The following is a 27,997-nucleotide window of genomic DNA, read 5'->3' as shown; positions in this document are numbered from 1 at the left end:
GGGCCGGCGGGGGGCGGGGCCGGGCCGTCCCCGGTTTAATCTGCGGGTGCCGGCGCGGAGAAGCGGGGCTCTCGGAGGCGGGATGGGCCGGTATCGGGTCCGCGTGGCCACCGGGGCCGTGACCTTCGCGGGCTCCACCAACCGAGTGTCGGTCTGGCTGGTCGGGGAGCGGGGCGAGGCCGCCCTGGGGCTGCGGCTGCGGCCGACCAGGGGCCAGGTCAGCCGGGGGGGGCACCGGGCCGGGGGGGGCACGGCGGAGGGCCGGCGGGGGGCGGTCCGGCGCCGCGGGACGGGCCACCCCCGCAGCCGGGACGAGGCCACGGCCCGGGGGACCCCCCGCCCAAGCTCCGCGGGGTGGGCGGGGAGGCGGAAAGGTCCCCCCGGGCACCCCGGAGGGCGGTGGGCGAGGGGCCGGAGGGGTGGGGGGCACCCAAGGCCCGAGCTCTACTGGTGGTCCGAGGAGCGGCACCACGAGGAACAGCAGGACTGTGTGCCAAGCACTGTACTAAGCGCTTGGGAGAAGACAATTTAGCAGTAGACACATTCCTGCCCACACCGACCTCACGGACTCGAATCCAGCAGCAGTAGTAGCGGTAATAGGAATGGCTCCCCCACTCCCCCTTCATATCAGACAGACACGACTCTTCTTCTTCAAAACCTTATCGAAAGGCCCATCTCCTCCAAGGAGCCTTCCTGACTAAGCCCCCTTTTCCTCTTCTCCCACTCCCCTCTGGTCGCCCTGACTTGCTCCCTTTATTCTCCCCCGCACCCCACAGCGCTTGGGTTGACATCTGTCATTTATTTATTTCTAGTCATCTCTCTCTCCCCCTCTAGGCCGTAAGCTCCTTTTGGGCCGGGAATGTGTCTGCTTTTGTTATACTGGGCTCTCCCAAGCGCTTAGTACAGTGCTCTGTGCACAGTAAACAATCAATGATGGACGGAGAAGCAGCGTGGCTCAGTGGAAAGAGCACGGGCTTTGGAGTCAGGGCTCATGAGTTCGAATCCCAGCTCTGCCACTTGTCGGCTGTGTGACTGTGGGCAAGTCACTTAACTTCTCTGTGCCTCAGTTCCCTCATCTGTAAAATGGGGATTAAGACTGTGAGCCCCACGTGGGACAACCTGATTCCCCTATGTCTACCCCAGCGCTTAGAACAGTGCTCAGCACATAGTAAGCGCTTAACAAATACCAACATTATTATTATTAGAAGTAGTAGTAGGCGTAATCATAGTAGAAGCAGCAGCAGCAGTGATGGCATCTATTGAGAGTTTAGCAGTTGTAGTAATAATAATTATGGTATTTGTTAAGCGCTTACTATGTGCCAGGCGCTTTAAGCGCTGGTGCAGATACAAGCTAATAAGGTTGGACACAGCCAACAGTAATAGTAGCAGTGATGGTTTTTATTAAGAGCTTTCTCTGTCCAGAGCCCTGAAGACAAGGTACCCCAGGCCAGTCCGTCTGTCCCAGTTTTCCAGCGCGCTAGCTCCGAGGGTTCTTTGCGCTCTACAACCGAGCAGCAGCAGTGTGTGTGTAGGGGGGGTCTTCCTGAAAAGTCACCTCAGGGCAGATCATCCACCCCACCTGAACCCCTTTCCCCCTACCTCCTTTCCCCACCTCGGTCGCAGGGGAGGGATCAACTGGCAGGAGGACGGGGTATACCCGGAGACCGTTATTTAGGGAAGGGGAGAGGGGGTTCGGTCATTCCTTCAATCGTAATTATTGAACACTTCCCATATGCAGACCGCTGTACTGAGCGCTGGGGAGAGCATGATACAACAGTAAACACTGAGCTCACAGTCCAGAGGAGGAGGCAGACGTGAATATGAAGACATAAATGATGGAGATGGACATAAACGCTGTGGGGCCGGGAGAGGGGATGAATAAAGGGACCCAGTCAGGGCGACGCCAAAGGGAGCTGGAGATGAGGAAAGGGAAGGCCTCTTGGAGGAGATGGGCCTTCAGTAGGCCTTTAAGGGGGGTAGTTAATTGTCTGTGGGATATGAGGAGGGAGGGCGATCCAGGCCAGGGGCAGGACTTGGGCGAGAGGTCGGCGGTGAGGTAGACGAGACGGAGGGACAGTGAGAAGGTTGGCATTAGAGGAGCGGAGTGTGTGGGCTGGGTTGGAGTAGGAGAGGAGAGAGGTGAGATAGGAGGGGGCCAAGTCACGGGCTGCTTTAGGGGGACACTCAGCTGAGGGCATCGAGGCAGCACCTTGGACCCTTGCAGCCTGGCTTAATGGTACAAGACCGGGCTTGGGAGTCAGAGGTCGTGGGTTCCAATCCCGACTCCGCCACTTGTCAGCTGTGTGACTTTGGGCAAGTCACTTCACTTCTCTGGGCCTCAGTTCCCTCATCTGTACCCGTTGACCTTGTATCCACCCCAGCGCTTAGAACAGTGATCGGCACATAGTAAGCTCTTAACAAATACCACGATGATGATGATGATGATGATGATGATGATGATTTCCCAGAGTCCGGCTCAGCCGCCGTTCCGGACAGACACCGTCCCCGCGCTTCTCCCCACACCGGATGTCTCTGGGGCCCAGGAGCCCCCTTTCCCAGCCCTTTCCCAGGGCCTCAGGGGCCCGGGGCCTCCAGTCCCGGGGTCCCCTCCCTCCCTCCTTCCCTCCCGCTCCCGGTGATGTCGGGCCCCTCTCCTCCTCAGGTCGAAGATTTTGAATGGGAGACCCCCGGCTCCCTGGGCCCGCTGCTGTTCGTACGCCTGCGCAAGGAGCGCCTCCTGGTGGACGACGCCTGGTTCTGCAACTACGTGTCCGTGTGGGGCCCGGAGGCCGGCCCGGAGGAGGCCACCTTCCCCTGTTACCGATGGGTGTCCGGCGAGGCCGAGCTCAGCCTGCCCGAGGGCACCGGTGAGGCCCCGGGAGCGGAGCGGGGGGAGGGAAGGGAGAGAGGGAAGACAGGATCTTGTACCATTAAGCTAGGGAAGGTCAGGGGAAGTGGAAGGATGGGAAGGTGGGGAAGGTGAGAGGGGTCAGTGGAAGGACTGGAGGATGTGGGGAGGGAGGAGAGGCGTTCTCCATCTCGACCGTCTCCTGCCTCTGGCCTGAAACACCCTTCATATCCGACAAACGATGACTCTCCCCGACTTCAAAGCCTTATTGAAGGCCCATCTCCTCCAAGTGGCCTTCCCTGACTAAGCCCCACTTTCCCCTTCTCCCACTCCCTTCTGAGTCATCTTGACTTGCTCCTTTTATTCATCCCCCCTCCCAGCCCCACAGCACTTATGTCCATCTCTGTCATTTCTTTATTTCTATTCATGTCCGTCTCCCCCTCTTGACTGTAAACTCGTTGCGGGCAGGGAATGTGTCGGTTATATATGATTATATCGTACTCTCCCAAGCGCTTAGTACAGTGCTCTACACTCAGTAAGCACTCAATAAATATGACTCATTGACTGGCTGAGTCCCTAGGATTGGTGACAACGTGGTCTAGTGAAGAGAGCATGGTCCTGAGAGTCAGAAAGACCTGGGATCTAATCCCAGTTCCTTGGGCAAGTCACTTCACTTCTCTGTGCCTCACCTACCTCATCTGTAAAATAGGGATTCAAATTCAACCCTACTCCCTCCTTCTTACACTGTGAGCCTCAGGTGGGACGTGGGACTACGTCCAACCTGATTAGCTGGTATCCTCCTTTGTGCTTAGAACGGGGCTTGGCACTAGTAAGCACTTAACAAGTACCATCAATCAATCAGTCAATCAGTGGGGTGCAGGGAGGGAGCCTGGGGTCAGGAAGGACAGGTAAAGGTAGGCTGAGCCCAGACAAGGTGTGTGTGTGTGTGTGTGGAGGGGGGAGGGAGCAGTTAAAGGAGACTGCGGGGGAAGGAAGGGGCCTTGAGGAAAGGAGGGGGATTGGATTGATTGATGATTGGGGAAGAACTGGGGACCAGTGGTGCTGTGTTGGAGGGCAGGTTAGGGGAGGGTAAAGAGGGCAGGGTGGGTAGATGAAGAGGATAGGGGGAGAGCATGGGCAGGGGTGGGGCGAGAGGGTTGCAGAAGAGCAGAGGGAAGGGTGGGAGTCGGGAGAGGGAGCCAATGGAGAAGACAGGTCATTGGGAACAAGGGAAGACAGGGAGGTGGTTAAGGGTGGGGTAGGTGAAAGGATGCAGGTCATAAGGTGGGGACCAATGAGGGGCAGAATGAGAAGAGGTAGGGGAGGCTGGGGACAAGGGAGTGACAGGGGAGGAGAGGCTGGGGACAAGGGGGAGTGATGGGAAGAAGAGGCAAGTGATTCTGGGGACAAGGGAGAGTGGCAGGTGAGGCTGGGGACAACAGGGAGTGATGGGAACAAGAGGCAGGTGATTCCGAGAACAAAAGGGAGTGACAGGTGAGGCTGGGGACCACAGGGAGGGATGGGAACAAGAGGCAGGTGATTCCGAGAACAAAAGGGAGTGACAGGTGAGGCTGGGGACCACAGGGAGGGATGGAGAGAAGAGGCAGATAAGGGTGGGGACAAAGGGGAGTGACAAGCGAGGCTGGGGACAAGGGGGAGTGTCAGGAGAAGAGACAAGTAAGAGCTGGGGACGATGGGGAGTGATGGGAACAAGAAGCATTCATTCATTCATTCACTGGAGGTGAACCTTCAGTAGGGCTTTGAAGGGGGGAAGTGTAATCGTTTGGTGGATTTGAGGAGGGAGGGTGTTCCAGGCTAGGGGTAGAACTGGGGCCAGGGGTCGACAGTGGGAAAGGCAAGGATGAGACACAGTGAGAAGGTTAGCACCAGAGGAGCAGAATGTGCAGGCTGGGCTCTAGGAGCGAAGGGAGGTGAGGTAGGAGGGGGCAAGGTGATGGAGAGCTTTGAAGCCAAGAGTGAGGAGTTTTTGTTTAATTCGGAGGTTGATAGGCAACCACTGGAGATTTTTGAGGTTGCCCAGAACGTTTCTGTAGAAAGATAATCTGGGCAGCAGAGTGAAGTATGAACTGAAGTGGGGAGAGTCAGGAGGTTGGGAGGCTGAAAGAGGTGATTCTGGAGACCAGGAGAAGTGACAGGTGAGATTGGCGGTAACAGGGAGTGATGGGAACAAAAGGCAGGTAAGGTTGGGGGCAAAGGAGAATAACAGGTGAGGCTGGGGAACACAGGGAGGGATGGGAACAAGAGGCAGGTGAGGCTGGGGACAAAGGGGAGTGACAGGGGAGAAGAGGCAGGTGATTCTGGAGACCAAGGGGAGTGACAGGTGAGGCTGGGGGCAAGGGAAAGTGATGGGGAGGAGAGGCAGGTAAGGGTGGGGACAAAGGGGAGTGTCAGGTGAGGTTGGGGACAACAGGGAGTGAAAGGGGAGGAAACTGGAAGCTCCTTGTGGGCAGAGAATGTGTCTGTTTATTTCTCTAGTGTTCTCTCCCAAACGCTTAGTAGTCCGCTCTGCGCCCAGTGCTCAATAAAAACGATGGACTGAATGAATGAATGAAAGACAAATGAGGGCAGGGGACAGGAGGAAGTAACTTGAGGCTGGGGACAATGGGGAGTGATGGAGAGAAGAGGCAGGTGACTCTGGGGACAAGGGGGAGTGACAGGGGAGGCTGAGGACAAGAAGGAGTGACAGGTGAGGCTGGGAACAAGGGGGAGTGACAACAGAGAAAAGGCAGATGAAGCTGGAGGGTTTCCAAGGCAGCGGAAAAGTGTTGGAGAAATTAAAGATCGCTCCGGATATCGTTTCCTCACTTCTCTTCAACGTTCTCCTCCCCCCGTCACCCCCCTCCCCAGTTTGCCTCCCAACTCATTGTGACTTTTTGGAAGAGAAAGGAACAGTATTGACTTGTACAGACAGAATCAGGAAGAACAGTTTTGTGAAAACTCAAAGAGTCTTAGGGAAATCAATATTGATTCTAGATAAGTGAGACTGTACAAAGCTCATCAACATGAACGGGAAGGGAGAGAAGCAGCATGGGCCTGGGAGTCAGAAGGTCATGGGTTCTAATCCTGGTTCCGCCACATGTCTGCTGTGACTTTAAGCAAGTTGTTTCATTTCTCTGGGTCTCAGTTACCTCATCTGTAAAATGGGGATTGAGGCCCTGAGCCCCATGTGGGACAGGGACTGTGCCCAACCCGATTTGTTTGTATGCACTCCAGGGCTTAGTACAGTGCTTGGCACATAGTAAGTGCATAACAAATACCATAATTATTATTTGAACACAGGCCCTGGCTAAGGAGGGGTGGGAGAAGAGAAAACCATGGAGAAATTCAGTTCTCAAGAAAAATAAAGTTACCAGCAAGTGTGAAGAGAAGGAGTGAGATATAATGGTTAGAGCCCAAGCCTGGGAATCAGGAGACTTGGATTCTCATTCTGGCTCTGCCACTTGCTTGCTGCATGACCTGGGGCAAGTCACTTAACTTTTTTGGTCCCATTTCCCCATCTATGAAAAATGGGGATTCAATACCTGTTCAGCCTCCCCATTAGACTGTGACCCCCAACATAGGATAGTAGTAATAGTAATAGATGCAGCGTGACTTAGTGGAAAGAGACCGGGCTTGGGAGTCAGAGGTCATGGGTTCTAATTCTGGCTCCGCCCCTTGTCAGCTGTGTGAACTTGGTCAAGTCACTTAACTTCTCTATGCCTCAGTTACCTCATCTATAAAATGGGGATTAAGACTGTGACCCCCACATGGGACAATCTGATTACCTTATATCTATCCCAGCACTCAGAACAGTGCTTGGCACAAAGTAAGTGCTTAACAAATACCATTATTATTATTATTATTACTATGTGCTAAGCAGTATACTGAGCACTGAGGTAGATCAAGATCATCAGCTCCTACCTGGGGCTCGCAGTCTAAGTAGGAGGGAGAAGAGGGATTGAAACCCCATTTTACAGATGAGGAAACTGCTGCAAAGAGAACTGAAGGGATTTGCCCAAGGTGATGGTAATGATGTTTATATTTGTTAAGCACTTACTATGTGCCAGGCACTGTACTAATCGCTGGGGTAGACACAAGCTAATCAGGTTAGACACAGTCCCTGACCCACATGGGGCTCCTAATCTTAATCCCTATTTTACAGAGGAGGGAACTGAGGCCCAGAGAAGTGAAGTGACTTGTCTCACAGCATACAAGTGCTGAAGCCAGGATGAGAAACCAAGTTCTTCCAACTCCCAGGCTGGGGCTCTACCCATTAAGCTGCACTGGCCTTCCTAGCCTTCCCTTCCATGACCATTCTGGAATATTGGCCCAGGCTCTCCCAACCCAGGGAGGCTTTGAGCCTGTGGGAATGAGAGCGAGGAAGCGTTTCCCTCTGCTTGTTTGAACCGATCCTACCCCACCCCGTCAGCTTCGGGGGCAGGTGTGTTTGTGTGTGTGTGTGTGTGCGTGTGCGTGTGTGTGTATGTGTGTGTTGTGGGGCGGCGGGGGTGCCACCTCCCGCTGGGAAGGGATTGGGTGTCCGCCCTGCCTCTGCCCGCTGGAACCATCTTGACCTCAATCCCATTCTGGCGGGACCTCCTCCTGGCTCAGGGCTCAGTCTGGACCACCCCCATCCACCCCTGCCACCCCCAGTGGGGGCGGGGAGGGGATCGAGCCAGACCAGGGGGCAGACTGCGGGCGGGGGAGGGGTGGCGCGGGCGAGCGAGTTGGAAAATAGTATTAATAATGGTATTTGTTAAGCGCTTACTATGTGCCAGCACATTTCTCCCCGCTTCTAGACTGTAAGCCCAGTGTGAGCAGGAATTGTCTCTCTTTACTGCCGAATTGTACTTTCCAAGCACCGCACAAAGAGCTCAATTAATACGATTGAATGAATGAGTGAACAAGCAAATTGGGTTGGACACAGTCCCTGTCCCACATGGGGCTCACACTCAATCCCCATTTTATAGATGAGGGAATTGAGACACAGAAGAGTTAAGTGATTGCCCAAAGTCACACAGCAGAAAAGTGGTGGAGACGGGATTAGAACCCATGACCTTCTGACTCTTGGGCCTGGGCTCTGTCCACTACTCCAGGGAAGCAGCATGGCCTAGTGGCTAGAGCCTGGGCTTGGGAGTCAGAGGACCTGGTTCTAGTTCGGGTTTCACCTCTGGTCTGCTGTGGGACCTTGTACAAGACAGTCAGTCAACTGTATTTTTTGAGTGCTTACTGTGTGCAGAGCAAGCGCTTGGGAAAGCACAATATAACAATACACAGACACATTTCCTGCCCACAGTGCATTTTCCTTGTCTATAATTATTATTCACATAATTATTATGTATTATTGTCTATGCCTCAGTTTCCTCATCTGTTAAATTGGGATTTAATACCTGTTCTCCCTCCTACTTGGACTACGAGCCCTATGTAGAACAGGGACTCTGTTCAACCTGATTATCTTGTATCCACCCCAGCTTTTAGAACAGTGCTTGTCACATAGTAAGCACTTAACAAGTACAATGATTAATCAATGTTATTTATTGAGCGCTTAGTATGTTCAAAGCACTGTACTAAGCGCTTGGGAGAATACGATACGACAGAACTAGCGGACATAACAAACTTACAATCTAGATTAATCAGTCAATGCTATTCAGTGCTTCACTGTGTGCAGAGAACTCATTCACTGTACTAAACACTTGGGAGAATGCAATAAAACAGAATTAGTGGACATTACAAATGTACAATCTAGATTAATTAATCAATCAATGTTATTTATTGAATGCTTTACTATATGTGGATCACGGTACTAAGTACTTGGGAGAATACAATGCAGCAGAATTAGTGGACATAAACTTATAGTCTAAATTAATTAATCAATCAGTGCTATTTGAGTGCTTTATTGTGTGCAGAGCACTGTAATAACCAATTAATTGCTTGCTAATTAATTAGGGAAGCAGATGGAGAGAACTGGTTAAGGTGGCAGAGAGGCCAGGTGGGCAGTAGAGAGACAGTGAGGATGGAAATAAAGGTGATATAGATTGGGGGTGTGTGGTGGGCAAGATCCCAGGTGTAACCCTCTCCCCCCGCTACCATCTCCCCCCCGCCCCCATTCCTACAGCCCGGACCAGAGGAGCCGATCCCAGGGGCCTCTTCCACAAGCACCGGGAAATGGAGCTGGAAGAGAGACAGAAGTTGTACCGGTGACACTTCCTCCCTCCTTCCCCCAGCTCAGGACTCACCTGATCTGATCCCTCCCTGCTACCTCCCCCTGAACTCCCCACTACAGCTCCTCACCCAACTCTCCACATCCATTCCCTGGCCTCTGACCCTCACCCCCAGTCCCTCACCCAGCTCTCTGCCCCCCTCAACCTCTCCACCTCCACTTCCTGACCTCTGACTCTAACCCCTCAGCCCCTCACTCAACTCTCTGACCCCCCTCAACCCCCTCCGCTCACTTCTGACCTCTGACCCTCACCCCCCACCCTTTCAGCTGGGCATCGTGGAAGAAGGGGCTGCCGCTGATCGTGAGCGCCACCTCAGAGCGGGACCTGCCAGCCGACGCAAAGTTCCACGAGGAGAAGAGGAGAGACTTCGAGGGTTCGCTGAGGCGGGGGTGAGCCCAGTGGGTTGGGTGGGGGATGGGAGGGTGGGTGCCCCCGGGAGGACCCCGAGGTCAGCGGGGGCCAGGAGAGAGGGGAGCCCGAGTCTGGGACCGGCCCCTCACCGCAACACCGCCCCTCCAGACTGATGGAACTCTCCCTGAAGCGCCTGGTCACCGCCATCAGTTCCTGGAATCATCTGGAAGATTTTAACCGAATCTTCTGGGGGCCCCAAAGTCCCTTGTCTGGTCAGTGACCCCCTTCCTCTCACCACCCTCTACCTCCCCTAATTCCCACCTCTTCAGCCACTAATTCCGCCGCCCACCTAGGCCCAAACACCAGAACCAATCAACCAGTTAATGAGTATTGTTTATGGAACACAGAGCACTGTGCAGAGCACTGTCCTAGGTGCTTTGGAGAACACTGTGGAAAAGCAACATGGTCTAGTGGAAAGAGCCCGGGTTCTGGAGTCAGTGGAGACCTGGGTTCTAATCCCGGCTCTGCCGCCTGCTTGCTGGGTGGCCTTCGGCAATTCACTTCACTTTTCTGGGCCTCAGTTTCCTCATCTGTAAAATGGGGTTTGAATACTCATTCTACTTTCCACTTAGACAGCCCCATGTAGTCCACCCTGTGGCACTTAGGTAAATATATACTTATCTATAATTCTATTTATTGATATTACTGCCTGTTTGCTTGTTTTGATGTTCGTCCCCCTTTTCTAGACTCTAAGGCTGATGTGAACAGGGATTGTCTCTCTTTATTGCTGAATTGCACTTTCCAAATGCTTAGTATAGTGCTCTGCATACAGTAAGTGCTCAATAAATATGCTTGAATGAATAAATGCTTAAAAATACCATTGCTATTATGCATAGTAGCAGTAGATGTGATCTCTGCCCTCAAGAAGCTTACAATCTATGCTAAGTGTGGTATTTTTTAAGTGCTTACTGTATGCCAAGCACTGTACTAACCGCTGGGGTAGATACAAGATTATGAGGTCCCACGTGGGGCTCACAGTCTAAATAGAAGGGAGAACAGGTATTGAATTCCCATTTTGCAGATGAAGGAACTGAGGCACTGTGAAATGACTTGCCCAAGGTCACACAGCAGTTCCATGGCTGATCTGGGATTAGAACCCCGGTTCTCTGACTCCCAGGCCCTTTCCTTTATCAATCAATCATTGGTATTTATTGAACACTTACTATATGCAGAACACTCTGCTAAGCGATCGGGAGAGGTCAATGGAACAGAAATAGTAGATCTGTTCCCTGGCTGTAAGGAACTTACAGCCTAGAGAACTAGGCCATGCTGCTTTTATCTGGTGCAGATCACTGTACTGAACATTTGGCAGAGGAAACTAAAATTGGTATCTGTTTGGGGTTCTGAATTCTCAGCTGCCTGGATTCTAGGGATGGGGGAGGAAATGGGGTAAGGGAGTAAGGAGGCTGGGTCCCCGAGGTGGGCTGGGGGCAAGACCTGGAGGTACCGTGAGTCAGCTCTCTGCTTCCTCCCCCCATTCCTCCTCCTCCTTCTCCTCCCATCTCTCATCCTTTTCCCATCCCTCCTCCCATCCTTTCTCTTCCTCCTCTTACCATCTCTCCTACTCCTACTCCCATCCCTCCTCCCCATCCTGTCTCCTCTTTCCCCTTCCATCTCTCCTCCTCCACCCACCACTTCCTCTCCTCAACCTTCCTCCTCCTCCTTCTCCCATCCTTCCTCCTCCTCTTCCTCCTCACCTTGTCCCCGCCGGCTCTCCCCGTGCTCGTGGTCCCCAGAGCGTGTTCACCAGTCGTGGCAGGAGGACGAGTTCTTCGGTTACCAGTTCCTCAATGGCGCCAACCCTACGCTCCTGAGGCGGTGTGTGCAGCTGCCTTCCCGCCTGGACCTGCCCCCGGGGACCCAGGATCTGAGCCAGACCCTCCACCGGGAGCTCAAGGTTCAACGCCCCCCCCAACCCTGCACACCCCCGCACACCCCTGCAGACCCCCATCCCCTCGCTTTGGCAGATTCCCACCAATGTCACCGAGACTGCCCCGACTCTACCCCTTCTCTGGCCTCCCTCTGCCCAGGATGTCCCCTCACCATCCATCCTGGATCCTCCCCCTGCCCCACCCCGTCCCTCTCCCTACTGGAGTCCTTGATCCACGCCCCTCAACCCGGCTGGGCCCCTGACCTCAGCCCCCGATGATGAGGACCCAGCGTGGCCTAGCGGATGGACCCCAGACCTGGGAGTCAGAAGGTCACGGGTTTAATCCCGGCTCTGCCACATGTCTGCTGTGTGACCTTGAGCAAGTCATTTCCCTTCTCTGGGCCTCTCAGTTCCCTCATCTGTAAAATGGGGATTGAGACTGTGAGCCCCAGGTGGGGCAGGGACTGGGTCCAACCTGATTTGCTTCTGTCCACCCCAGTGGTTTGTGCAGTGTCTGGCACATAATAAGCACTTAACACCACAATTATTGTGATGCTGATAATGACATTTGTTAAGTACTTACTATGTGCTGAGTGCTGTTCTAAGAGGCTGTGACCCTGGCCTCACCCCGGCCCCCTGGGCTGACCCCCCCCAACCCGGCCCCTGCCCCTTTCCCCCACCCCGGGCTGGGACCCTGGGTTGGCCCTGCCCCCCCCCCGGCCGCCCTTGTCCTCTGCCCCTCCTGCCACAGGCCGGAAGGACCCTGATCTTCCCTTTTTGCAGGCTGGGACCCTGTTCGAAGCAGACTTCTCCCTGCTGGACGGGATCGAGCCCAACGTGATCAGTGGCCGGCGGCAGCACCTGGCCGCCCCGCTCGTACTAATGCGGTTGGGACCGTCCGGGGGCCTGCTCCCCCTGGCTATCCAGGTAACCCGGAATTCCGAGGCCTGGAGAACCCCTCGCCCAGAGCCCTCTGCCCCCACCCCCCTTATTCCCGGGAGCTCTCAATCCTCCTCTGGCATTTCCTGAATGCTTACTATATGCGGAGCTCTCGGGAGAGGACATTATAACAGAGTTAGCCGAAATAACGATCTTACAGTCTCATGGGGGGATACAGATGTTAATATAAACATAAATATAAACAAATCAATTACGGATATGGATATAAGGACTGCATAGGTACCTAATCAATCTACCTGTCAATGATATTTTTTGAGCAGCATGGCATAGTGGGAAGAGCACAGGCCTGGGAGTCAGCTAATCCCAGCTGAGCCCCTTGTCTGCTGTGTGACCTTGGACAATTCATGTTACTCCTCTGTGCCTCAGTTCCTTCTGTGAGCTCGTTGTGGACAGGGAATGTGTCTGTTGTTATAGCATACTCTCCCAAGCATTTAGTGCAGTGTTTTGCACACAGTAAATGCTCAATAAATATGATTGAATGAATGAATAAAAAGGGGATCGAGACTGTGAGCCCCACGTAGGACGGGGACTGTGTCCAACCCAATTTGCTTGTGTCTACCCCAGCGCTTTATACAGTGCCTGGCACATAGCAAGCGCTTAACGAATACCAGAAGTATTATTACTGAGCGCTTACTATGTGCAGAGCACTGTACTCCAGCAGAATCAGCAGACACGGTGGCCACAGCCCCCTCCTTCTCACCCTCGCCCCCTCCCCGACTTCTCTTCCCCCCCAGCTGCAGCTGCCTCGGCCCGGGTCACCGCCCCCTCCGGTTTTCCTGCCGTCTGACCCTCCCCTGGCTTGGCTCCTGGCCAAGGCCTGGGTCCGCAGCGCCGACTTCCAGCTGCACCAGCTGCAGGCTCACCTGCTCAGGACACACCTGGTGGCCGAGGTCCTCGCAGTCTCTACCCTCAGGCGGCTGCCAGCTCTACACCCTGTCTACAAGGTACCCACCCCGGGCCAGGCACTGTACTGATGGTATTTGTTAAGCAATGGTATTTGTTAAGCACTTACTCTGTGCCAGGCACTGTACTAAGCGCTGGGGTGGATACAAGCAAATAAGGTTATTTGGACTCAGTCTATGTCCCATGTGGGCCATTTTACCTGTGAGGTAACTGAGGCCCAGAGAAGTGAAGAGACTTGCCCAAGATCATACAGCAGACAAGTAGAGGAGCTGGGACTGGAACCCATGACCTTCTGACTCCCAGGCCTATGCTCTATCCACTACGCCATGCTAAGCCCTGGAATAGATGCAAGATAATCTGTTTGGAAGCTTGACCCTGAGAAGAATAATAATAATAATTAATAATAATTATGGTATTTGTTAAGCACTTACTTTGTGCCAGTCACTGTTCTAAGCGCTGGGGTGGATGCAAGCAAATCGTGTTGGACACAGTCCCCGACCCACACGGGGCTCACAGGATACAAGCAAATTGGATCGGACACAGTCTCTGTCCTGTGTGGGACTCACAGTCTCAATCCTCATTTTACAGATGAGGTAACTGAGGCACATAGTAGTGAAGTGACTTGCCCAAGGCCACACAGCAGACAAGTGGTGGAGCCAGGATTGTGATATTTGTTAAGTGCTTCTTTCCATAACTTGTATCTACCTCAGCGCTTAGAACAGTGCTCGGCACATACTAAGCACTTAAGTTCTGTCATTATTATTATTATATTATTGTTATTATTATGTTAAGGGCTTACTATGTTCCAGGCACTGTATTAAGCCCTGGGGTAAGTACAAGATCTTGGAGGTTTGGCCCAAGAATAATAATTGTAGTATTTGTTAAGCGTTTATTATGTGCCAGGAACTGTACTAAGGGCTGGGGTAGATACAGATAATCAGTTTGGAGGTTTGGCCCAAGAATAATAACTGTAGTATTTGTTAAGCGCTTTCTATGTGCCAGACACTGTACTAAGAGCTGGGGTAGATACAAGATAATCAGCTTGGAAGTTTGGCCCAAGAATAATAATTGTAGTGTTTGTTAAGCGCTTACTATGTGCCAAGAACTGTACTAAGCCTTGAGGTAGATACAAGATAATGAGCTTGGAGGTTTGGCTAAGAATAATAATTGTAGTATTTGTTAAGCAAATGGTATGGTATGTTTATGGTATTTGTTAAGCGCTTTTCTTTATGGTACTTATTAAAAGCTTACTATATGCCAGACATTCATTCATTCAGTGCAGTCGTATTTATTGAGCACTTACTGAGTGGAGAGCACTGTACTAAGTGCTTGGGAGAGTCCAACAGAACAATAAGCAGACACATTCCCTGCCCACAATGAGCTTACAGTCTAGAGGGTGAGACAGACATTAATAGAAATTGATAAATTACAGAAACGGACATAAGTGCTGTGGGGCTGGGAAGTACAGTACTAAGGGTGGGGAAGATACAAGATAATATATATTTTAAAGGCATTAGTTAAGTACTTATTATGTGTCAGGTACTGTAGTAAGCGCTGGAGTAGATGCAAGATACTTAATTTGGACACAGTTCATGTCCCACATGGGGTTCACAGTCTTAATTCTCATTTTGCAGATGAGGTAACTGAGGTACAGAGCATCAATCAATCATCAGTATTCACTGAGCACTTACTATGTGCAGAGCACTGAACTAAGCACTTGGGAGAGTGCAACTCAACAATATAACAGACACATTCCCTGCCCACAACGAGAGAAGCGAAGTGACTTGCCCAAGGTCACACAGCGGACAAGTGGCAGAGCCGGGAAGAGATCCCAGGTCCTCTGACTCCCAGCCCCGGGCTCTTTCCACTAGGCCACACCACTTCTCCAGCTCCACTCCAGCTTTGCACTGGTCTCCACCCCACTGCTCACGCCCTTCCCCCATCACGCCAAACTCCTTCAAATCCACCGGGCCTTTTCAGAAAACTTTCCGGTCTAAGAAAGGTTTTGTGACTAATCCAGACCTCCCTGGTGTTGTCATCCCCTGTGATTAGCTGTCTGTTTATTCTATTTATGAAACCGCTTACCTTGGCTTTTCGTAATGGTAACTCTTGGACTTTTGAAATCTGGGTCTGTCTTGCCTTCCCCATTAGACCGTAAGCTCCTCGAGGATAGAGGACGAATTTCTTGCCTCGATTGTAGAGAAGCGTTGTGGCCGAGCGGAGAGAGCCGGGACCTGGGAATCAGGAGATCTGGGTTCTAATCCCGGCTCTGCCCCATGTCTGCTGTGTGATTTTGGGCAAGTCGTTTCATGTCTCTGGACCTCGATCAATCAATCATATTTACTGAGTGCTTACTGTGTACAGACCACTGTACTAAGTGCTTGGGAGAGGACAGTATAAAAGATTTGGTAAGCCCACAACGAGCTGACGGTCTAGAGGGGGAGACAGACATTAATATTAATAAATTATGGATGTGGACATAAGTGTTATGGGGCTGAGGGAGAGGTGAATAAAGGGAGCAAATCCAGGTGCGAGGCGATGCTGAAGGGAGTGGGAGAAGAGGAAATGAGGGCTTAGTCTGGGAAGGCCCCTTGGAAAAGTTGTGCTTTTAATAAGGCTTTGAAGGTGGGGAGAGTGATCGTCTGACAGATATGAAGAGGGAGGGCGTTCCAGGCCAGAGGGTGGAGGCGAGATAGACGAGGTTGAGGTACAATGAGTAGGTTGGCTTTAGAGGAGCAAAGAGGACGGGCTGGGTAACTAGGAGAGTAGTGAGGTGAAGTCGGAGGGGGCAAGGCGATTGAGAGCTTAAAAGTCGATGGGGAAGAGTTTGTTAGATGTGGAGGTGGATGGGCAAACGCTGGGGGTTCTTGAGGAGTGGGGAGATTTTTTGTAGAAAAATGATCCATCTCCTCATCTGTAAAATGGGGGTTCTGCTTGAGAAGCAGTGTGGCTCAGTGGAAAGAGCACGGGCTTGGGAGTCGGAGGTCATGGGTTCGAATCCCGGCTCTGCCACTTGGCAGCTGTGTGACTGTGGACAAGTCACATAACTTCTCGGTACCTCAGTTACCTCATCTGGCAAATGGGGATTAAAATGACTGTGAGCCTCTCGTGGGACAACCCGATTACCCTGTATCTACCCCAGCACTTAGAACAGTGCTCTGCACATAGTAAGCGCTTAACAAAAACCAACATTATTATTATTATTATTGTTCTCCCTCTCCCTTAGAATGGGAGTCCCGTGAGGGACAGGGACTGAGTCCTAACCGACTACCCAGTGTTCACCCCAGGGTTCAGCACATAGTAAGTACATTCCGTCCCCCGCCCCCCAGCCCCACAGCACTTATGTCCATATCTGTAATATATTTATTTCTATGAATGTCTATCTTCTTCCCTACACACTAAGTTTGTTGTGGGCAGGGAATATAACTGTTCTATTGTTCCATTGTACTCTCCCAAGCGCTCAGTGGAGTGCTCTGCACACGGTAAGCAGCATGGTGTGAGAAGCAGTGTGGAGAAGTGGGTAGAGCCTGGGCCTGGGAGTCAGAAGGTCCGGGCTTAGTACAGTGCTCCACACACAGTAAGTGCTCAATAAGTACAATTGAATGAATGGGTTCTAATCCCGGCTGTGCCATTTGTCTGTTGTGTGACCTTGGGCAGGTCACTTCATTTCTCTGTGCTTCAGTTACCACATTTTTTAAATGGGGATTGAGACTCTGAGACCCACGTGGGACAGGGACCGTGTTGAACCCAATTTACTTGTATCCACGCCAGTGCTTGTACAGTGTCTGGCACAAAGCCAAATACCATTATTATTATCTTTATTGTTATTCCGATTAGCCATCAATAAATGACTGACAACTAATTATTGTATTTATTATCGATTCTGAGACTATTATTATTGTTATTATTGTTACCAATCAATAAATACAATTGACTGACTGACAACTAATTATTGTTCTTATTATCGATGCTGTCATTCCCAGCTCTTGGCTCCTCACATGCGCTACACCCTGGAGATCAACACTCGGGCCCGAAGCCAGCTCATCGCCGATGGGGGAGTCTTTGATCGGGTAGGGGAGAGATGGGGCCTATAGAGCAGGTTCCCCCAGCGGGTCCCCTCATCTCCCCAGGGAAGAAGCATTCTTTTTTTCACTCTGAATCCTCTGCCCCACCTCTGTCCCTCCAAAACCAATACCCTGTGGGACCACAGAACCCAACTGATAGATCAATCAGTGGTATTTTTATCTGCAAACCCTGTAGGACCTAGACTCTAAGGTCATTATGGGCAGGGGACATTTCTGCCGATTCTGTTGTTTTGTACTCTCCCAACTGCTTGGTACAGTGCTCTGCATATAGTAAGTGCTCAGTAGATACCATTGGTTGATATTTATTGAGCGCTGAGCACTGGATTAAGCGTTTGGAAGGAGTGCAACAGAGGAAGTAGTCATGACCCTGGCCTTGAGGAGCTTTAAATCTAGTGGGGGAGACAGACACTAAAACAATGATAATAATTGTATTTGTTAAGTGCTTACTATGTGTCAGGCGCTGTACTAAGTGCTGGGTAGATATAAGGAACTGGGTAGGACACAGTCTCTGTCCCACGTGGGGCTTACAGTCTCAATTGCCATTTTATAGATGAGGGAACTGAGGCACAGGGAAATAAAGTGATTTGTCCAAGGTCAAAGAGCAGACAAGTGGCAGAGCTGGGATTAGAACCCATGACCTTCTGACTCCCAGGCCCGGGCTCTAGCCACTTTGCCACGCTGCTTCCCCGGGGCTGCTCTCCACCTCCACCTGACGCACCCCCTTCCTCTCCCTCCTTCCCTCCGGTCCACCCCAGGTGGTGGGCACAGGGGGCGGCGGGCACGTGGAGCTCATCCGTCGGGCCTTTCAGAAGCTCACCATGTCCTCGCTCTGCCCGCCCGAGGACCTGGCCGCCCGAGGGCTCCTGGGCCTGCCCTCGGCCTTCTATGCTCAAGATGCCCTGCGCCTCTGGGGAATCATTGGAAGGTGAGATCTCCTGACACAGAGGAGACCCCCGGGGGGCGAGGGTGGGGGTGAGGGCAGGAGGGGGCTGCGGCTTGGTCTGTGGTGGCGGGGAGGGAGGAGAAGATGGGGAGGGGCAGATGGGGCGAGGGGCAGAGAGGGAGGTGAGGAGGAGGAGATGAAGGGGAAGGGCAGATGGGAAGGAGATGAAGGGTAGGGGGGGGATGGGGAAGGGCATATGAGGAGGGGAGATGAAGGGGAGGGGGACATGAGAAGGGGGAGATGAAGGGGAGAGGCACACGAGGTGGGGAAGATGAAGGGAAGGGGAAGGGCACATGAGGGGGAGGCAAGGGGGTGGGGCTGAGGAGGGAAGAGGGGAAGGGGCACAAGAGGAGGGGGAAATGAGGGGGCGAGGGGGCCGACAGGGAGGGGCACACGATTAGGGTCGGGGGGGAGATGGGGGAGGAGAGGGAGCGAGGGATGGAGAGGGGGTGAGAGCCAGAGGGAAGGGAGTGGGGGGAGATGGGGGATGTGGTGGCGGGAGGAGGGGGATGGATGGGGAAGGGCGCTCCTCCCTGCTTGGCCTCATGTCGGCCCGTGTCGACCCGTGTCCCCGGCGGGGCAGGTACGTGTCGGGCCTGGTGGGGCTGCACTACGCCGAGGACCAGGCGGTGCAAGGGGACCCCGAGCTGCAGAGCTGGATCCGCGAGGTCACCGACATCGGCCTCGGCGGGGCCCACGATCGGGGTGAGAGACGCCCCGCATCCCCACCTCAGCTCCCCCACCCCCGCTCCCCCTTCCCGCTCATCTTTCCTGCTCCCCCTCTAGACTGTCACCTTGTTCTGGGCGGGAAACGTGTCCCTTACACTGTTCAGTTGGACTGTAAGCCCGCCAAACGGCAGGGACTGGCTCTATCTGTTGCCGACTTGTTCATCCCAAGCGCTTAGTACAGTGCTCTGCACATAGTAAGCGCTCAATAAATACTATTGAATGAATGAATGAACTCTCCCAAGTGCTCTGCACACAGTAAGTGTTCAATAAATACCACTGAATTGAATGAATGACACATCTCTCCCACTGCCCTGCTTGCTCCCCCCTCCCACTCATCTCTCTTCATCTCTCCTTTCCCCTCGACTCGTCTCTCCCGATTCCCCCTCTCTCTCATCTCTCTGTCTGCTGTGTAACCTTGAGCAAATCACTTTACTTCCCTATGCCTCCTCCCTCATCTGTAAACTGGGGATTGAGCCCAATGTGGGACAGGGACGGTATCCAACCCAATTTGCTCGTATCCACCCTAGCACTCAGTACAGTGCCTGGCACAAAATAAGCACTTAACAAAACCCACAATTATTATTATTATTATCTTCTCTCCCCCTGCCACCTCTGGCTTCCCGCTCAACACACTTCTGTGTCACCTAATGGGAGAGAAAATTTGGAAGGGAGATGGCAGGTGTCCCCACTAGCGTGTCTTGGCTCCAGGCAGCATTATTCAAATCAAAGACGAAAGCCTTATTTGAGTCGACCAAAAACTAATCAGACTTTTTTAAATGAATGGTAGTGGTTAATCACTTACTATGTGCCAGGCACTGTACTAAGTGCTGGAGTAGATATAAGATAATGAGGTGTGTCACAGTCTCTGTCCCACCTGAGGCTCACTATCTTAATCCCCATTTTAAGGATGAGAAACAGAGGCCCAGGAAGTGAAGTGACTTGCCCAAAGCCACAATACACACTTAAAGTGGAGCTGGGATTAGAACCCAGGTCCTCTGGCTCCCAGGCCTGGGTTCTATCCACTAGGCCACATGGCCTCTGCCATTATAATAACCTATTAATAGAAATATTCATATTTATTAACTATGAATGTCTTATTAAGAAGATTAGGGAGCCCTTGACGATGTCCTGAAAGTCTACCCGCCTAAAGCTTCTGGGAGAAATTTGGATCTAGCCACCTCAGGTTGGGGGTCGGGGGGCAGTGGAGGGGGGTGCTTGGGGAGCGGGGATCTGGTCCCTGCCCCAATACAAACCTTCCACCTGGGCTTCAGAGACCTCGCCTCTCCCCCAGTCCCCTCATGGATTCCATCTCTGTCACTGTTTCTCTGTCTCTCTGCCATTTTCTGTCCCCCATCCATGGAGTGGAACAGCAGCTCCCTCAGAGTCTAACCCTGATCCCGGTCCCCTGCCCCCCATTCCCTGCAGGGTTCCCCGTCTCATTCCAGACCAAGGCTGCCCTCTGCCGCTTCCTCACCATGTGTGTGTTCACCTGCACCGCCCAGCACTCGGCCATCAACCAGGGCCAGGTGAGAGGGGCCAGGCTGGGAGGCCAGGACCCCTGGGAGGGAAAGAGAGAGCTGGCCTTGGTTCATTCCATCAGTAGATGGTATTGATTGACCGCTGATGGTAGTAGTAATAGTATTTATTAAGTGCTTACAGTGCTCCTCACGTAGTATCAGTCAATTGTATCTATTAAGTGCTCACTGTGTGCAGAGCACTGTATTAAAGTCTTGGGAAAGTGCACTATGACAGTATGATACAGAGGGTTGGTAGACAGGTTCCCTGCCCATGATGAGCTTACAGTCTACTGTGCTAAGCACTGGGAGAAATTACACAGGAATTAAACACGGTCCCTGTCTATCATGGGGTTCATAGTCTGTGTGCAAGAAGCACTGTACTAACTGATGGGAGGAAATACACAAGAATTAAACATAATCCCTGTCTCTCATGGGGTACACAATCTGTGTGCAAGAGCACTGTACTAAGTGCTTGGGAGAGAACAATAGAGTAAGCAGACATGACCTGTATCCTGGAGGAGCTGACAGTGCAGTGGGGAGACAGGCGAGGGGGAGTACCTGGAGGGAGGGGAGGTCCGAAGCGGGGAAAACGGACGCTTGGGTTCAGGAACCTGAGGGTTTGTCTCCTCCCCACCCCTGGCTTCTCCCTCAAGCTGGACTGGTATGCCTGGGTCCCTAACGCCCCCTGCACCATGCGGTTGCCCCCGCCAACCTGTAAGGAGGCAGTGACCATGGAAACGGTGATGGGTACTCTGCCCGACGTCCGTCAGGCCTGTCTGCAGATGACCATCGCCTGGCACCTGGGCCGGCCACAGCCGGACATGGTGAGGGGAGGCCGAGGGGTGGGGAGGGTGGCGGGCTGGGGGGCCGTGCGGGAGCCTAGGTTCCAGGGGGTCTGAGTTTCCCTGTGTTACTGCTCCCTGGTCAGGTACCCCTGGGCCACCATGAAGAGCGGTTTTTCTCCGGCCCGGGCCCGGAGGCGGTGTTGACCCAGTTCCGGAAGGCGCTGGGCTTGCTGGAGAAGGAGATCGAGGCCCGGAACGCAGACCTGCCTCTGCCCTACGACTACCTGCGGCCCAGTCGTGTGGAGAACAGCATCACCATCTGAGGCCCAAGACCACCCCCTTCCCACCCCTCACCCCCTATTCTCTGAACCCCTTTCCTCTCGGGACTGATTCCTGGGCTCCGGCCCGCTGCCCAAATGGTCTCCTGGTAGCTCGGGCCTGGGAATCAGAAAGACCTGGGTTCTCATCCAGCTCTGCCACTTGTCTGCCGGGTGACCTTGGACTAGTCACTTCACCTCTCGGTGCCCCTGCACCCTTTTGCAAAATGGGGGTTAAGACCGTGAGCCCCATTTGGGACAGGGACTGGATCCAATCTGATTATGATTGTATTTACCCCAGATCTTAGTACGGTTCCTGGCACCCAGTAAGTGTGTAACAAATACCACAGTTATTATTATTATTATTGCGGTCCCTTCTCTTCCAGGCATCTGCTGATCGGAAAGCGAAAGTGCCACCCCGCCCTCTGGGGTTCCCTGGCCTTCCAGCTAAAGCTCCCCATCCCATTTGGGCACAGCCTTGTTTCGGAAGCCCCTCCCCACCCCACCCTACTCTGAAATACCTCCCGTGGGGGTGGGGAGTCAATTTCCCCAATGAGACCCACCCCCAGCCCCGGCTCCACATCTACACCTCTAGCCCCTTTAATTTCAAACTCATATTAAAGCCTTTTCCTCCACTAATGCGTGGGCTGCTGTTTGAAGAACATCACAGGCAGAGGATGTATCAGTCAGTCATATTTATTGAGCACTTACCGTGGGCAGAGCACTGTTCTAAGCGCTAAGGAGAGTACGATAAAACAATAAACAGACAAATTCCCTGCCCCAACGATGTTACAGTCTAGACACATCTGTCAACTCTGTTGGACTGGACTCTCCCCAAGCGCTTAGTCCAGTGTTCTGCACATAGTAAGTGTTTGATAAATACCACCGATTGAGGGAGAGGTGACTGACTAGAAGTGATGGTGAAGTCCCCATTAGGGCTCCAAGGGGGTAGAAAGAAGCATCGCGGCCTAGTGGAAAGAGCATGGGGCTGGGAGTCTGAGGACCCGAGTTCTAATACCGACTCCACCACTTGTCTGCTGTGGCCTTGGGCAAGTCACTTTAATTTCTCCGTGTCTCAGTTTCTTCTTCTGTAAAATGGGGATGAAGACGGTAAGCCCTCTGTGGGTTAGGGACCATGTCCAACCCGATGATGTGGCATCTACCTCAGTGCTTAGTACATAGTAGCTGCTTAGCAAACACCACAGTTATTATTAGACTGTAAACTCGTTATGGGCAGGGAACTGGTCTACTAATCCTATTATCTGGTACCAGCACTTAGTACCGTGCCTGATACGGGGTAAGTGCTTAGCAAACACCACATTATTAGACCGTAAACTCGTTATGGGCAGGGAATGTGTCTGCTAATCCTGCTACCTGGCACCCAGCGCTTAGGACAGTGCCAGGGCACATAGGAAGCGCTTAGCAAATACCATCGTCGGTATGGTGACTCTCTCAAGCGCTAAGTACAGCGCTCCACACCTAGGGATCGACCGACTGCCAACCGCCACACCACAGGAAACGAGAAGAGCAGTTCCTCTTCTTCCTCACAAGAAGGTGGGGCGCAGCGCTTCCGCCCTTCCCCGTCACGTGACGCGGGCGGACCACGTGACCGGGCGGCGGGCCGTACCAAATCAGCCGGGGGAAGGGGACAGTCCCCGCCGTCCTTCACCTCCGTTGGAGGATCCCGGACTCCCCGTAGGGCGGGTGAAGGGACGGGGCGTCAGGCGGCGGCGGGAGGTGGTGGGAGTCCGGCTCGTTCGCGGGCTTTTTTGGTCCGTCCCCGTCTCCCCCCCTTCTTCTCCGTGGGGCGGCCCGAGTGGGCGTGGCCCCGCGCGCTGGCCACGCCCCCTCGCCCTCCTCCCTCCGCGACTTCGGACCGTCCGCTCCGCTGCCCCCCTCGACCCCGGCCCGGCCCGGCCCGGTCCGGTCCATGGCGTCCCTCCTGTGCTGCGGGCCCAAGCTGGCCGCCTGCGGCATCGTCCTCAGCGCCTGGGGGGTCATCATGCTGGTAAAAGGGGACGGGGAGCTGGGGGCGAGGGAGTCGAAGGGGCCCGGGAGGAGGAGGAGGAGGAGGAGGAGGAGGAGGAGGTGGAGGAGGTCCTGTGCGGGTGGGCTCTCCTGTCCCCCTCAATAATAAAAGTAATTCCGCTTCCTACGAGCCAGGCACTGTCCTGCCTAGGGACCAGAACACGCACCGGGGAGGCAAGAGGTCCTGGGTTCTAATCCCGGCTCCGCCACTTGTCTACTATCTGACTTCACTTCCTTGGGCCTCAGTTCCCTCATCTGTAAAATGGGGATTCGACGGCGAGCCCCACGGGGGACAGGGACAGTGTCCAACCTGATTAACCAGCGCTCAGAACAGTGCTTGACACACAGTAAGCGCTTAGCAAATACCATCATTATTAGGACTAAGCGCTGGGCGGGATGCAAGGTGATGGGGTTGGAGGCATTCCCTGGCTCTGCTTCTCTTCATCGTCATCATCCGCGGTTTTTCCCGAGGGCTTACTCTATGCAGAGCACTGTGCTAAGCACCTGGGAGAGTCCAATACGATGGAATGGGCAGACCGGAGTGGGGGGATGGGTGCAAACGAGAGGAAGTTGGTGTGTTCCCCGTCCCGTGATGGTGACTCCCCTGGGGGCCCGAGGCGGGTGGGTGGGGTGGGTAGTTCCTCCAACCCCCCAAGGGAGAGGGAGCTGGGGGAAGCTGAGAAGGCAGTGTGGTTTTATGGAAAGAGCTCCAGCCTTGGAGTCTGAGGACCTGGGTTCTAATTCTGGCTCCCCCATTTGTGTGCTGCGTGACCTTGGGCAAATCACTTCACTTCTCTGTGCCCAGGTTTCCCTAAACCATAAAATGGGTATTAAGACTGTGAGCCCCATGTGAGACATGGACTGTGCCCAACCTGAGGAGCTTGGATATACCCCAGTAATTAGTACAGTCCTGGCACATAGTAAGCACTTGACAAATACCATTTAAAAAAAAAAAGGAAAAAAATGGGGAAGCTGGTGTCCTACTTCTGTCTTCTCTGTCACCTTTCTGCCACTTCACTGTGACCTTCTGGGTGCGAAGGGGTCCAATCTGGCCCGGGCCAGCCCCAGCCCTCTTGTTTTGGAAACAGCAAGGTGGGGCAGAGGGAACAGGAGCAGGGTGGGGCAGTGGGTGGTGTCTACCAACTCTGCCGCATTGTCTTCTCCCAGGCCCTGAATGCGGGGCTCTGCACAACACACAGTGTGTGCTCAATAAATACCACTGAATGATGGATTTGGGGGTCCCGGGGTGGGCAGGATCCGGTTAGGAGGGAGAGGAGGAGATCTGGGAGTCAGAAGGACCTGGGTTTTAATCCCAGCTCTGCCAAGTAATAATAATAATTATGGTATTTATTAAGTGCTTAGTATATACATACCAGGCACTGTATTAAGCTTGTATCCACTGGGGTGGATACAAGTAAATCGGATTGGACACAGTCCCTGTCCCAAATGGGGCTCACAGTCGCAATCCCTGTTTTATAGATGAGGTAACTGAGACCCAGAGAAGTGAAGTGACGTGCCCAAGGTCACACAGCAGACTAATGGCAGAGCCAGGACTAGAAACTAAGCGCTCAATAAATACTATTGAATGAATGAATGACCACCTGACACCCATGCCGGGGCTCTATCCACTACACCATGCTGCTTAGTAATAATGATGGTGATGCTGATTGTGTTATTTGCAAAGCACTTACTATGTGCTGGGGTAGATACAAGATAATGGGGTTGGACAACAGTCCCTGTCCCACGTGGGACTCATAGTTTTAACCCCTTTTCCAGATGAGGAAACTGAAGCACAGAAAAATTAAGTGATTTGCCCAAGGTCACACAGCAGACTGTGAACCCCCTGTGGAACAGGGACTGTGATCAACCTGATTATCTTGTACCTCCCCTAGCATTTAGAGCATAGTAAGTGCTTAACCAATATCATTGTTAATACTAGTGGAAAGAGCCCAGGCCTGGGAGCCAGAGGACATGGGTTCTATTTCCAACTCTGCTATGTGTCTGCTGTGTGACCTTGGGCAAGTCACTTCTTCTATGGGCCTCGGTTCCCTTGACTGTATGGTGGGGATTAAGACTGTGAGCCCCAAGTGGAGCAGGGACTGTGTCCAACCTGATTATCTTGTGTCTACCCCAGCACTTAAAAAAATGCTTGACACATAGTAAGCACTTAAATACCGCTATTATTATTTTTATCTGGGGGGCTGAGACCTGTCACCCCCCGCCCCCGTTTCTCCTCTCCCAGGTCCTGCTCGGGATTTTCTTCAACGTGCACTCGGCCGTCCTTATCGAGGACGTACCCTTCACGGAGAGTGACTTCCATGAGTGAGTCGGGGGCCGCCTCATTGAGGCTGGGTAGAGGGGTGATGGGGAGGGCTGGTGGCTTGGGAACCCCTCCCTCACACTCCCTCCCCTCACCCTCCCTCCCCCCGCCCCGCTCCAGGCCCAACCCTCAGAAGATCTACGATCTCTATGAGCAAGTGAGCTACAACTGCTTCATCGCCGCTGGCCTCTACCTCGTGCTGGGTGGCTTCTCCTTCTGCCAGGTCCGACTCAACAAGCGCAAGGAATATATGGTCCGTTAGGAGGCAGGGGCCGGCCCCCACCCCCTTCCCCGGGCGCCAAACCTTTCCCCCCTCATTATTTAAAGACACGCACCCACCCCATCTTCACCCTCAGTTTCAGCCGTAGAGACCCGGGTTGGCTGGAAGCCGGAGGCCAGAAGACCCCTCCTCCTCACCCACCCCTGGATTATCCTGTTTTTCCCCCGCCCATCTCCACCCCGTCTCCACCCCACCACTAAACCAACCTTGCATCTAGCTGGATCCTGTAGAGGAGGACACGAGGCCCAGAGGAGCACACACCCCGTCCCGTTCTCTCTCCCCCATGACTCCCACCCCCTGCCTCAAAACAAAAACAGAAATCTTTGGGTGATGTGAAGGGACCTTGGCCTTTCTCCCCCATCTCCGGATACAAGGCCCTAATAAAATGGAGCTGTGCTATTGCTTGTGACTTGTGTGACACAGGGATGGATTGGGTGACAGACTGGCGGGAGGAGGGGAGCGGAACGGATCGAGGAGGCAGTAACCTGCCCGGCCTAGCAGAAAGAGCCCGGCCCTGGCAGGGTTTTGTTTTTTATAGTGTTTGTTAAATGCTTATTATGTGTCAAACGCTGTTCAAAGCGCTGGGGTTGGTACAAGTTAATTAGGTTGGACCTAGTCCCTGTCCTGTATGGGGCTCACAATCTAAGTAGGAGGGAGAACGGGTAGCCTCATTTTACGGTTGAGGAAACTGAGGCCCAGAAAAGTTAAGTGACTTGCCCTCAATCACACAGCAAGCAAGTGGGCAGAGCTGGGATTAGAATTCAGTTCCTTCGGACTCCCAGGCCCGGGCTTTCTCTCGGTTAGGCCATGCTGGGTTCTCATTCCGGCTTTGCCACATGCCTGCGGTGGGACCCTGTGTAAGGCACTTAACCGTTCTGTGCTTCAGTTTCCTCACCCATAAAGTGGGGCTTAGATGGCTGTTCTCCCTTTCCCTTAGACTAGGATTTCCATGTGGGATGGGAAACTTGTCCAATCTGCTTATGTAGTATCTACCAGCGCTTAGTACAGTGCTGGGCACATAGTAAGTACTCAGTCAATCATAATGAATGCTTAGTGTGTGCCAAGCACTGTACCAACTGCCTGGGAGAGGACAACACAACAATATATTAGACACATTCCCTTGCCCACAGTGAGGTTGCAGTCTAGAGGGGGAGAGAGACATTAATATACATAAAATTATAGATATGGACATAAGAGTTGGGCTGGGGGTGGGGGTGAATAAAGGGAGCAAGTCTGGGCCATGTAGCAAAGAGTAGAAGGAATGAGAGCTTACGTAGGGAAGGCCGCTGAACAAATGCCACAGATATTACAGGACAGTGAACAAAAAGGTGGTTCTTAAGGGCTGGATCCTCACTGCCCTGTTCTCCTTGGGTCTGATAGATTTTTAAGCTCCTTGAAGGTAGCAATCCTGTCTAATTCCATTGCACCCAGCACAGTGCTTTCTATCAACCTATCAACCAATCTATGGTATTTATTGAGAATTTGCCATGGGCAAAGTACTGTACTAAGCTCTTAGGAGGATCCAATACAACAGAGTTGGTCGATGTGTTCCCCGTCCAAAGGGATCTTACAGTATAGAGGGAAAGACAGACAATATAAATACATAAATGATGACTTTGGACATATGTTCTCTGGGATGAACCCAGGATGATGCAGAAGGGAGTGAAAAGAAGAGGAAATGAGAAATCCTCTCCCCTCAAGGAACTTGCCATCTAAAGGGAAAGTGAACACCTGTAAATTGTCTAATAGCTTTCAGCGAGAGTGACAAAACAGACAAGTG

General features: G+C 52.9%; 2 protein-coding genes across 2 annotated transcripts; both read left to right on the top strand.

The window, feature by feature from the left end:
• Positions 1 to 82: 82 nt before the first annotated feature.
• On the top strand, positions 83 to 21,774 carry LOC100079469 (polyunsaturated fatty acid lipoxygenase ALOX12-like). The gene is made up of 14 exons (XM_029055565.1): positions 83 to 217; positions 2,663 to 2,867; positions 8,964 to 9,045; positions 9,336 to 9,458; positions 9,589 to 9,692; positions 11,217 to 11,377; positions 12,134 to 12,277; positions 13,045 to 13,254; positions 17,197 to 17,283; positions 18,054 to 18,223; positions 18,825 to 18,946; positions 20,396 to 20,496; positions 21,141 to 21,311; positions 21,416 to 21,774. Exons 1-14 carry the CDS (start codon positions 83 to 85, stop codon positions 21,593 to 21,595), a joined length of 1,995 nt encoding a protein of 664 aa, XP_028911398.1. The 3' UTR covers positions 21,596 to 21,774.
• A 1,568-nt stretch (positions 21,775 to 23,342) lies between these two features.
• On the top strand, positions 23,343 to 26,626 carry RNASEK (ribonuclease K). The gene is made up of 3 exons (XM_029055424.2): positions 23,343 to 23,597; positions 25,860 to 25,939; positions 26,058 to 26,626. The coding sequence occupies exons 1-3, from the start codon at positions 23,520 to 23,522 to the stop codon at positions 26,197 to 26,199; spliced, it is 300 nt and encodes a 99-aa protein (XP_028911257.1). The 5' UTR covers positions 23,343 to 23,519; the 3' UTR covers positions 26,200 to 26,626.
• Positions 26,627 to 27,997: the final 1,371 nt, after the last annotated feature.

The sequence above is a fragment of the Ornithorhynchus anatinus genome, chromosome X5 (assembly GCF_004115215.2).
Source record: "Ornithorhynchus anatinus isolate Pmale09 chromosome X5, mOrnAna1.pri.v4, whole genome shotgun sequence".
Classification (NCBI taxonomy): Eukaryota; Metazoa; Chordata; class Mammalia; order Monotremata; family Ornithorhynchidae; genus Ornithorhynchus; species Ornithorhynchus anatinus.
Note: the sequence above shows the minus strand (reverse complement) of the source record. Positions and strands in the feature narration are given on the sequence as shown.